This window comes from Strigops habroptila, chromosome 1, assembly GCF_004027225.2.
Source record: "Strigops habroptila isolate Jane chromosome 1, bStrHab1.2.pri, whole genome shotgun sequence".
NCBI classification, from domain to species: domain Eukaryota; kingdom Metazoa; phylum Chordata; class Aves; order Psittaciformes; family Psittacidae; genus Strigops; species Strigops habroptila.
This window is the reverse complement of record NC_044277.2, coordinates 83,390,741-83,403,413: the sequence shown is the minus strand read 5'-3', so window position 1 is coordinate 83,403,413 and position 12,673 is coordinate 83,390,741. Positions and strand designations below refer to the sequence as shown.

Genomic DNA, 12,673 nt, shown 5'->3' with positions numbered 1-12,673 from the left:
TGCTTTATAGAGTGCTGTTTCATCAAGGGTAGTCACTGGAAAGCTCTGAAGAAAACTAAGAAAAACCTCATTAAAAATAACAATGAACACTTCTACCCTCTGATAGTCCCCAGAATTACTCTTACACTGTTTTAAGCAGATTAGCACAAAGCTGCTTGCAATGCAGTGTTTGGATAATGCTAGACAGTAATCAGTAAAATAGGATGCGAATAGAAAAAAGTTTAGGGTAATGAAATTGTGATGCAGACAGCATAATACTTAGTTTTATTGAAGAATTTGAGACAATATCATGAGAAGTATGATAACCTTATAACATAGAAAAGATAGGTATATTAAGATAGCAGAGATGAAAAACTAATTAAAGCAGCAACACAGAAAACAATATCATTTAGAACAGGTTCTGTGTCTGCTCCAATCTCCTATGTGAAGCCCAGAGTTGCTCATATAGATTTCACTTTCTTCAAAAACTCCAAATCTTTGATGTTTTGACTCCCTCCTGTATTTTCTAGGGCTGTTCCTGAACACAGACATTTCAGAAACTGAATTGACCCAAGGTTAGGCAAACAACAACTCAACACCCAGAGCATTTCTGAGATGAGAGAAGCAGCCAACCTGCTGGGATTCTAAACTTGCAGTCACTCGGAGCTTCTGCAGATTGTGAAAATTAGTATGTGTGCTGGCCTCGGAGAAAAACGATCTTCTCTGATAAACCGGGCTGACTTGGCAGCTATTATGGAAAAGAGCACTGTGATCACACAAATCTTCTCCTTTGGCTCCTTGCTGAGTTACACCTACAAAGCTCCTATGGCTGTAAATACACCTTTACCTTTCTTAACTCTATATGGGAATATCTAGCTCTGCAGCTTTGACCAGGCGCTATACAATTTAGTGCTTCATGAATATTTATTAGTATGCATTCAATCTACTCCAAAAGTAGCTGTGTATTTGAGCTGTTGACAAAGGCAGGCTTTGAATCAGGAGGGGGAGAAAGCAGAAGCAAGCTGATTACCTTTCCCTCAGTATGGCAGCAGATTCTCAGTGATGCTGTCAGGTTTTGTGCCAACAAAGGCATGAGAGTATGCAGTTTGTTTTTAATGTATGCTATCAGGACATGCCTGACCAGTTCATTGCAATGCTAGAGGAGTTCTTTATACCACAGAAAAGGCAAGGGTGAGCTCCTGCATTGCTTTGACAGTCATAGCAGAGCCCCTCACTGTGTGAGATCTGGTTCGACTAAACCTACGGACAACTACTACTGGCTAAAAAAGAGTGAGTCCCTCCCAGCTGTGCTGTTTCATCACTGTCTCACCAACCATACATACCAGGGAGCACTCGTGGGGGAACACACAAAGACAGGACAGACCTGATGGAGTTGTTGGTCACATCTGGGTCCTTGGCAGAAATGGTTTGTATGGTGGTTCCAATCTCCACATCCTCAGGCACTTCCACAAAGTAGACGCTTTGCTCAAACACAGGAGGTTCATCTACATCCTCCACAGTGATGTGGACGGTGGTGGTGTCGCGGAAGGGACCCAGGTTCAAGAACCGCATTTCCAGGTGGGGGTTGGCACCCTCTACTTTCAAGGTGTAGCTTTTCTTGCTCTCAAAACTTAAAGGCTGAGGAGGAAAAATATATCCAGCATTAGGCACACTGAGCCATATGATCTAGAACACATAATTTCAATTTTCAGAAGTAAAATTGCCCTCTAATATAAAACAATGTTTCTTTCCTAAAGTAAATCTTTACTATGATTGTTAATCATAAGGGTAACAAAGATAAATATTTGCAGATGGAATAAAAGTATTGAAAGTAGTATTAGAAGTGGCACAGTATACATATTCTTTTTTTTTTTTTAATTTGACAGTTGAACTGAAAAAGCCAGTAGAAATATTTGAAGACCACTTCAGAATATGTATTCTTTCATTCTTCTTGCTGAAATGAAAGTAAAAACAGGCACAAGACCACTGTTGTGATTGGTACAGTGTGTTTCATGCCACTCTGAGGAAAATACATGTAGAAACAGACATGGGAGCACTTGAAAATAAGTTAAAGATATGAAAAGTTGGTTCATCAAAAATGGGTCCAGTGTCAGGGACAAGGATGCTTACACCTAAGGTTGAGGTCCCAGTTAACATCCTTTTTCCTCTCTATGGAGATCAGTCTCATTTCCAGAGCCTTCCCTGTCTGCCGCACTGCTAAAGGGCTCCAGTGGGAGCAGGGGACACGGTCGGCCTCTCTTGTGGGATCCCGTTCCAGTTATTATCAGTAATCCATCCTTCCCAGAAGTGGGGTTTTCCACCTCGTCTCAGTAAGTGTTCTAAACACACGTTCGCAATCCAGGTGTGCTGAGTGCAAGGATTTCAATCTCCTCCCTTCCTAGATTATAGTTTAATTTCAAAGCATTATGAGGTACCCCTGACCTCTTCCTACAGGAGCGTTTCTGGATAAAATACTCAAGTCTTATTTGAAACAGGGAGTGGGAATTTTAAAAATTTTATTTCCTGAAATAATGAATAAAGGGAGGGTAGCTTCCTCTATTAGTGGTGACATACAAAAGCTCATGCTTTTGCAGTAAAATTGTCAGTGCTGATGTCCTCCATAGGAATGCCTGATGAAAGACTGGAAGTTATTGAAATTATAAATCTAAAACTCACTCAGCATTTAGTACATGGAGGTGAGAAATGAAAACTGGAATGGGAACTGGTTTTCTTGTGTTGGTGAGATGACAGTCCAATACTACTGGAGATGCTGAGCAGTGATGTAGTACAAACTGTGCAACCTGTGGCAGCAGGTACAAACAGATGAACTGAAACTTGCTCACGCTGCCCTTAGTTCCACCTGGTAAATCAGTGACTACTGCAGGCATAGCACTTGTCAGCAAGGATTTATCTAGATCTACAAAGGTATTACCCATTACTTCAGAGTTGCTATGGTCTACCAGTTGCATATTTATGCATTATAAAAATAGCAATAAAATACATTCACATGATCAAGCAACACTTAGTGTCCATCTGTCAAGAAATGTGCAGTGCAAAGCTGCCTAAACATATACTAAGAGGCCATTATATTTCATGGTTTCTCAGAAAACTGCATGAGAAGCACTGCACATACACTAAAAAGCTAAGTTGTAAAAAGAGCAGTTAAATCACAAAAACACTTAATAGCTATAAAACCCAACTACATTATGAAAAGACATAATCACCTAGAATGATCAAGTTAGACAAATGAGGAAAATCAAACAAGTGTGCTAGGCAATCATTTTTCTGATGCTTCCGCATTCAGACTTCCTCAGTTTGCCTTCATCTTCAGCCGTGGCTTTCCCTCAAGAGACTTTTTCACGTGCCAATGCCTCAACACTGCTGCCCGTCTCATTAGTTTTGTCTCCACAGGTACGTTCAAACCTCTTTCCAGCACAGGTCCCATGGGGAGGGCGAGTGGGTTGCCTTCTGCAAACTGAGCGTGTTGTAAAACATAGCTGAGTGGAAAGGCAACCAATGGAAACCTCTCCTCATCCTCATCCTCCTTCCCCCAGTGCTGGGATAGACACTGGGAGATGTGCCGTGCAGGAGGGATTTAGCAAAAGCTGCTGTGAGAAGTGATTGACCAGAGAGGAGGCAGCACAGGGCCCTCCAGGGCACTGGGCTTCGTGCTGGCTGGGTGACCCACCACCCTGCTCCTATGGGCAGCATGGCAGCCAAGGCGGGGAGAAGGGGGAACATTATCACTGGTGTGACTATCAGCCTCACAGGCAGGGAGCTTGGAAAGAGCCATAACTCTTCAGGAGATGCTCAACATTTTTGGGATTAGTGGGCTGAGGTAAGTGGCCACAAGACTGCAAGCAGTGGTCTTATCCATAACTGCAAATTCTGACTTTTTGATGCCCGTGGTAGAAGTGTTTGTAATTTTGTTTGGGAAATCTGTCTAGAAAAATGAAAGGGAAAGTTTTGCTTTCTTTCAAAGATTTCATTCTGGGTTTAGAAACTCTTACTCTGTCTCTCTTCTCACTCCCCCCATTTTGATATCCAGTTGAATTATTTTTTTCTTAAGTGGATACAAAGTTCAACATTCCCAATGTTTTGCTATTGATAGTCATAACATTACAAAAAGCTACAGGCATATGTAGAATTTTACAAACATTTGTGTATTGAGCAGTATGTACCTGATGCCAGTACATAGCAGGTATGATTGATGCTGTAGAAGTTTATAACTCCTCCTCCTGACGTACATAAACATCTAGTAGAACTGTATTCATAATAGCAAAAGTCAAGCTTATTAACACATTTACTCCAAAGAAACAATTTTCTTTCATCAATAAATGAGTGAAAAATTACATTAGAGATTGTATTCAACATCTCCTTAATCCAGCAAACATATTTAACTTCAGGGACTAGTGCTCAGGAGAAAGGTGACCATAAATACACGTTTAAATGCTTTGCTGTAGGGCAGAGAGGCTTATTAGGGTCAAGTCTCTGCCATGCGTTGTTCCATTTTAGTGCACAATTTTAATCCCAGGCTATTTAAATAGAGAATATACTTTCTTATTAGTACACTAGATATGCTTAGGCAGAAATATGGTTACAATTTCATAACCAAGAACAGAGTTGAACTTCTATCATTTATGTAAGCTTGTAGAATAAATATCCTGTAGCAGGGAGTCTAAGGAAAATACTCTATGCCTTTCTGTGTAGCCTGCGGTACAGAGTACTAGCAGTTTCACAGCTGCCATTTTAGAGACAGCTTCTTCTAGCCTAATTAGCATTTATGGATCTTCAAGCAGCAATTAAAAAAAAACCTGCCTGGGTTTTATTGGTTTATAAATAATTCTAAGGCATGCTGTATTATTGTTTGTGGGACACCAGAGTGAAAAATGTGTACAGTTCAAATGCAAATATTGATCTAATTTCTTGCATTGTAGGATAATTAAGCTACAGAGAATATTTAAATAGATAAATAGTGAATCAGACCATTCCTTTAGTGGGAAAAAACATGTTTATGCTAATGCTGTCCCCACTTTTTAAAGGTTGCTCCTAGGAAAGCAGTCTCCTTTCACGTTTTAGCAATAAATGTTACAGGAATTGTGGTTTATAGCAGGAAAGGGTTACTGTCATGTAATGGAAACCAAATTACTACAGGCATAAGGGAATGCTGTAACCAGGACTGTTAGCCATATAAATTACTATAAAAAGGAAACTTTTCACTACCTTTCTCACAGTTATGATGCCAACTTGGTAATTAGGATCAGTGTTAATATCAAAGACATCCAGTCCATCTCCATCCACAAGGCTATACTTCATCTCCGCATTTATGCCTTCATCCAGGTCTTTAGCAACCACACGGCCCACAGTAGAGCTGATGGGAGCGGACTCCAGCACGCTCATCTGATAATGTTCTGGCACAAGCAGCAGAGAGGGAGAGGGGAGCAAAAAACAGGCTGTGAAAAGGAACCGAAAACTGCGATGTGAAGAGTAGATCAGGGCAGGCCACAACACTGCATAGCCTGCAGGGAGTCTCCAGTACCTTTCCCAAAGCTGCAACAGCAGTGTGATTTCCTTTAAAAAGCCCCAGCTTGACTGAGTTGCCTGGGAAAGCTTTATTTAGGAGGAGTTTGTCATATCAACAGGTTTGTTCAAAGGGTTCTTTTCAAAGCAGCAATATTCCTGAAAAGGGGAACTTCAACTAGAAAAATGGGGCAATTAACACCAGTGCTGTTGAAGCATCATGATATAAAGCAGGATATGAAACAGTTTTAATAGGACAGGTGTCTTTTGTTAGATCAGCTTGTGCAGCAGGAATAAACACGTAGGTTTTGAGCACCACAAATCCTTTCTCAAGTCAGTACAAACTTCTTTCAGTACTGAACAAGGCTTTGAGAACTCAGAAGCTTGCCTGTTTCTTCCAAATTTACCAGTTACTCTATTAAAATATACTACCTCTCCCTATGAACCCTGTCTTGAGCACATTTGGTACATCACTAATTTGCTGAGCAGCAAGCCTGGGGAAAGAGAGAGCTGCTATTTTGAAAGTGTGCTTTAAAAATATAGGTGTTGAATCTAAAATACTTCTCTGCCATCATACTTTATGTTCAAACCTTCCTTGCTACACTCTCTCTATTGACTCCGCCAATTATTGAGCTTTATAAAGCAGAATAACACATAGGATGGGGTTTAATCTATTCTTATTTTTCTTAATCAAGAGTTTGATATCAAACAATTACAATTTATGCCACTTTCAAAACAGGATTGAAAATGGTGCATTCAACGTGTTGCTCTGACAGAAAAGTGGAACTTGAGGCTTCTTGCTAATCTCAGTGCAATGCTTTGATTTAGCAGTGCAACATGCAGAAACAGAGCATAGCAACAAAAAGAACTGCAGGAGTTTTTATTTCTCAGCTAGATGAGAAAAATGGTAAAACCAAAATGACTTGAGACTGATCTATGCCACCAAAAGATACAGATTTTATTTTTTTCAATAAAAGTATACCCCTTAAAAGATTTAGTTCAATCAAACTTGAAAAGCTTCTTTCAAGTTTTAATAATAATATAAAATTATTTAGATAAATTTGATCTAAACAAAGTAAAAAGAAAGAACAAAATATTGCAAAATATTGCAAAATATTGATTTGAGGATCACTTTTGTAAATGCAAAGTAATATTTCTGATACGAGTGGAGTTGCCTGCTTTTGCATTCCATTAACTGTGGCTGTTGCAAGTCTTAGGATTAAACTGTATATTGCCAAGGTTTAGATGAACCTTTTCCGGAGAGCAGGCTATATGACAACACACTGCACACTGGCAGCACAGCTACCAGATGCGCTCCCCTTCAGCGGCCTGGCTGGAACGTTGAATGAATTATCTTTCAACTTCCAGCACTGCCACATGTCCCTGATTTGACAGACGTCCTTTTGGAGATGGGATGAAGAGAGAATCAGGGCAGCAATTAGCAGCCAAAGGCAATGGCCATAAACATTCTAGGAACACAAAAGACCTTCTTCTTTCCTTTTTCTGTAAACTGATTTCTCCCCTTTAAAAAAAGGTGTGTTTTCTGATGATTTTGGAGGTCAGAAACCTCTTCATAAAGAAAAGGTGGTGAATACTCCATTTTGACATTTTTCTGAAGTAAAGGTCCTTTGTTGATCTGAAATTCTGCCCATCTCTAATTGTCACTATCCGGAGTTTGAAAATGGCTGCAATGGCAGCAAACAGCAGCTGGACAACTCACCCACCCCTTTTTGTTCATCCTGGTGCAGTGGGTACTCACTCTGTGGAAATCTGGGTGGGTTGTCATTGACATCAGAGAGGGTAATGTTGACTGTGGTTGTTCCAGCTAATCCTCCCAGCTGTCCACCCATATCCTTGGCCTGGATAATCACTTCATAATATTCTTTTGCTTCTCGGTCCATGTTCATTAGAGCTGTTCTAATTAAGCCTGAGATTGAGGGGGAAAGAGGTTTTGGGAACAAAAGAAATGGCTGTTAAAGAGTACACAAACAAGGTGGAGTGCTCTTGTTCCTGCTTTGTATTCCCTATGTTAAGAATGAGACCAGGCTCTGCATTCACTCTTACCTTTCCTGGCAGAGTAAAACTCACCCAAATTAAATCTAGGTTAACAGAAGGTGTGAATTTTTAAGAGGCCCAGTTAAAATGCATCAGCTCTGGGACAGGCTGGCTGTTCAAAATTCAGATATTGCCTTCCAAGAGAGCTGGAAAAGCTTTTCAGGGGCAGAGTGCTGTGCTGAATTAAGGCCCTGCTTGGGGACAACTGTGTCCACACAGAAGGTGGAAGTGATGGGATTAGTTAACAGATCAAGGTGAGTTTTCCATCATCCCTACACATGCAATCCTGAGGGCAGCTGGTATAAGCCCACGGGCTTTGGTCGTGACCCTGGGGACCCGCTTTGGGAGCTACGAGAGCAGAATTTGGGGAGCTGCCGCTGGTTTGGGCCAGGCGGGGGGTGGTGACCCCGCTCCCCACACCTGCAGAGCCTCCTTGTCCTTCGGGGTAACACTACTGCAAGAGGACATGAGGTGGCAGCAGCACTTCTCTCTCCGAGGCTGCAGGGAGCCGGCCCGGGCAGCGGCGCGGTCGGTGCGGCGCCGCGGGGGAGCGGCTCTTGCCGCGGGGGTTCCGCGCTGCTGCTCACCCCTGGGGCTCCCGCCGCCGCACCCGGCCGCTGCCTCCTCCTGTCACCCGTGCTGGGCTTGCCCGGGGCCTGCATCGGGTTTGGATGCTCCCTTTTCTTTTTCCTCGGGCACCACGTCTGCTGGTGATCGCACTCCTTTCCCTCTCACCCGGCTGCCCCCACGGAACTCTGCTCAACCCCACGGCGGTCTGCCAGGGCGGAGGCGCACAGCTCTGCATTGCAGAGGTGTCAAACCTTCACTCCTCCCACTGTGACCTATTCCATCTCATCACCTCCTTGCCCACAGCACACTGGTGACTTTCTCCCTTGCAACACACCTGCCCGGCACGACTGCTTGGCCGCACCAGGGTCTCTAAGCAGGACAGCAGCAGTGGCTGGTGAGGCAGCTCAGAAGATGCACTGCCAGGGACACTTCCCATAGCACTAATGGCCCTTACTAGACACAAGCTGTGACACATTTGGAGCGGCCTTCTATGTGGGGGCAAATATGTGTCAGCCCTGGGCACCATCCCAGCTGCATGGCTCAACAGGCAGCACTTGCATGTCAGGACACTATTAACGTGAGTGATCTGCATTTAGTCTTTATTTTTAGCAGGAAGGCAATATATGGGTTTAATTAAAAAGCAGTAAAAAGATATTGCATTGGCAATTATCACTGTATGCAAGAGGGAAGAAATAGTGACCAGTACTGAACAGCTCCCATGGATATAAATAAGATATGAAAATGCTTATCATTTTGGGAAGTGTTTTCACCATATATGAATACTTTGCAGAGTATTTCTGCTCTTGGCTTGTCCTTAATACAGAACAGGCTAGATACACAAAAACAGACTTCAGGGTCTAAAAGCCAGGCTCCCCCATGCCTGTGTTTGGGGCCCTCTGGTCTCTGCAGGAGGGCCAGTCCAGGACAGCCAGACCCAGAGCTAGGTCGGGGTTCGTGCTCCTCCAAATGGGACCCAGAGGATCAGCAATGCTGAGCAGGAAGCTTCTGATGCTGCTGCATGCGACTGGTCAGCAAGGAAATGCTGGGGATGGTGATGAAACTTAAAATCTTCCTTAGGTCTACGGAAAGGATCAGATCCTTGGATCTTCCAAAGTGAGCATGCTGATACCATTTCTTTCACCAAACTGAGTGACATTTGCTCTCTTAAAAAAAGTAGTAAAGAGCAGAGCTAAGGTGATGTCCTTTCTTTTTTGCAAAAGCCAGATGGTTTCTTGGGAAGTTGGAGACTCAAGGGTTTTTGCCTGCTCTGCCTGAGGGGATTTAAATCCACAGGTTTTACCTTCTAGGGGATTATGATCATGGACAGGCTGTAAAAGTACCCTGGAAAAAAGGAGGAAGAGGCTTTCAGCTTTCCTTTGAAGTTGTGACTTCACATATATATTCGTTGAGCACCTGTGAGGCCAGCAGCAGAACATGCATGCTGCTGGAACCAAGAGATTGTGCTGGGAGGCGAAGGATAAGGACCCTAAATTCTTCTAGCAGAGAAGTGTATTGAAATGTGTTGTCCACTATTGGGTGCTTTAATCACTATGCATCAATAGTGATCAATAGGATCAATAAGAGCTGGTGATTGTTTATGATTTAGCTCTGTTTTAGAAGAATGTGAGAGCTGCAATTGCGTTTTGTGGGTTAACAAATCCTGCGGGTGGGGAAACTGGTGAGAGACCTGTGCTTGTGGTAGGGAAACCATTTCTGCCTCACAACTGTCTTGTCTAAGAGGGTGCTCTGTTGTCCATTTGTAAGGCTGAAGCAGCTCTGGACATATGCAGAGATGCAGGTCTAAGTGACTGGGAAATTAATAAGCAGAGAAAAAGAACTTTTCTGGGTTAAATACCAAGCAAGAACATGATTTTGTAGTTGAGAGCCTATCTTCTGTCTAGCTTGCACTCTAGCAGTTAAATCTGTACCAGATCTGACCCTGAATGTTGCTGCTTTGCTTTCTTAGGAATCATCCAGTACCTAGCAAACCTATGATTATGCCATTTTTTGTCTGTGGTTGGTAATCTGAAGACAAAGTGGACATTACTGTTTTATTTATATTGTAAATAGCTGAGAAAATAACACGCCACATACAAATTTGTCCATGGCTAGAGCACCTACTCCCTAAACTGCTAACTTTCAGAAGTAGATTATGCAGTGTTTTTCTGTTTTGTCCCCTAGGGCTCAGCAGTGACTATCGTCTCATGAGTTTCTGACCTTCACACTACAGATGCCCTTTAGAAACTGTCAAAACCTGTCAGATTTCTCTTTTGGATATAAACCTTGGATATACACAGAAAATGAGAGAGAGAAAGCAAAACAGAGAGGGTGTCCTATAGATAAATATAAGGTTATTAACAAGAACACCCTTAAGTAAAACTATGCCACATAACTGCATCCTTTAGCTTGCACTTTCCAGTCCTGATTGGTTCATAGATATTACTTTTTTTCCTCTAAGCCTTGTTACCACCTAGATCTGCTGAAGACATTGTTGCAATGACAGAAGGCAACAAGAACATTTACAGCACCAAACCCATCCAGCTCCTGAGCTGCAGAATACAATCATTCAGTTGAATATATCACTGCAGAAACCACATCTTTCTTCTGGAGCTCATTACCACAGCCTTGCTTTAGCCCTCACACAGTACTGCTCTATCTTGACTCCAAGCCACAGAAATATGTTTCTCCACAGTCACGGTGCACTGCCTTTACTTTCTGCTTGAAACTTTTTCGTTTCCAAGCTGCCTCAATCCCTGATGAAATAACATACCTGTCCGAGAGTCCACAGAGAAATATGGTTGTCCTTGGAGAATACTGTACACTACTCTTGCACTGTTCCCATAGGTTGGGTCATCAGCATCTGTTGCTGTCACCTGGATAACAGAGGTGCCTGACAAAAAAATCCATCAGGTAAGACTTTGTGGGATAAACAGCTGGCATGAAAAGTACAGTTCAAAATAAATTGAGGTGCCTAACAAAAGCTTTACCACAACGAACTTCTTCATTTGATGTTCATAGTGTTTGTACTTTTTGCCCATACTTGTACCTCATTAGCACTAAAGGAATTAACAGGCATAAATACATCATGCATCTGTAGACAGCTATAAAAAAGTGAGTACCCTATGGACTACAGTTACAGAATTGCCAATATAGCAGTACTTTTTTATGGTTTGCAGAGGGTTGGTAGTTATATACTGCTTGCTTCTTTTCCCCTTTTACTTGATTTTAAATGTTATTTAAAGGCAGCTCAAATAAGATCTATAGCTTTGCTGAAATGAATTGTGAACTGCTGTAGCAGGCCCATGGATGCTGTATGTTGAGTAAGGGATGAAAACTATTTGTACACAAATAATGAGTGTGAAGGGATATATATCTGAGATTATCTCTGTGGGATTGCAGTTTACATTGCATGCCCTCGAGATTATAACATGCTTAAGTGCCCTTTAGAACCTGCACAGATGCATATAGATTTCCTTTCTTCAACTGGTTTTCAAGGTCTGCTTCCTTTAAAGCCATTAATGTCTTGCAGATGATGTAATTTATCATTAACAAGGAGAAGGTAAGGCATAACTGTTTGAAATATATGTGAGTTTTGACTCCTTAAAATGTCAGACAATGCCTTTATGAATGTACCTAGCCTTCTACATAATGTTCTGTGTTAGAAACAAATTCAGTGTTACTAGATTTGAAAATAAATCGGAATTCAAGCTAGACATTACCATTAAGAAACACCATTTCTGAATGGAACTTTTGTATTTGATGCTTGTCTCTAGCTTTACGTCAACATAATATTGAAGAATGAGAAGTTAAAGCAGGACATGAGATTTATATGGTACTATTACCTCAGTAATGACGTCATGGATCTAAAAACCAATGAGCCACTCCAAAAGAAAGAAAAGAGTCCAGGAAAACAGTATTTCATGGGAATATTGGACCCATTACATGTAAATGGTTTCTCCTGACTTGGGTAGTTATGAAGGCTGCTGTTTGTCTTCTGCACTACAGTAACAAGACTGTTTTTAACATGATCTCATTCTCTAACAGTTGAGAGCAAATGGTACCAGAATCTTGAGATCCACCGAGCTGGCTTAGTGCAGGCTTACAGGGATTAGAAGAAGCAAAGCTCCTAATAATTGTTGTCATGTCTCCTGGACAGTATTTCAGTATGAACTAGAATAGGCTCTCAGTATGAACTAGAATAGGTTCCTAAAACTGTGTTATTTTTCTGGGTGGTAATAGCTGTCTAATGGTCATTAGTGTTGCTACCATCTGATGGAAGGAGAGAAGGGACACTACATTACTGCAAGTTGCCTGAGGATGGCATGTTCAAATTACACCTTTTTTCAGCTCTCCGGCTTCCCTTGTCGTGTTTTCTTTCAGAGGGGCCCAGTTGAATGCGGCTTATAGCCTGTTATCCCTCTTCTGTGGCAGCCAGGCAACCCAGGGAAAGCCCTCCTGTCCTGCAGCTCTGGCACAAGGGACAAAGGCTTAGTCCAAGGAGCCAGGGAATTTATGTTTTTGTGACCATCTCCAATTTGCTTATAGGGAA

The 12,673-nt window shown here is 42.1% G+C and overlaps 1 protein-coding gene across 4 annotated transcripts in view; it reads right to left on the bottom strand.

Moving 5' to 3' along the window:
- CDH20 (cadherin 20) overlaps positions 1-12,673 on the bottom strand; it is a 119,979-nt gene that overhangs the window by 15,503 nt on the left and 91,803 nt on the right. For all 4 annotated transcript variants that reach the window (XM_030503911.1, XM_030503901.1, XM_030503928.1 and 1 more), the window contains 4 exons: positions 10,895-11,014; positions 7,259-7,426; positions 5,203-5,390; positions 1,364-1,617 (listed from right to left, as the gene is read on the bottom strand). In XM_030503911.1, coding sequence (XP_030359771.1) covers positions 1,364-1,617; positions 5,203-5,390; positions 7,259-7,426; positions 10,895-11,014 — 730 coding nt within the window. The remainder of the gene's footprint in view (positions 1-1,363; positions 1,618-5,202; positions 5,391-7,258; positions 7,427-10,894; positions 11,015-12,673) is intronic.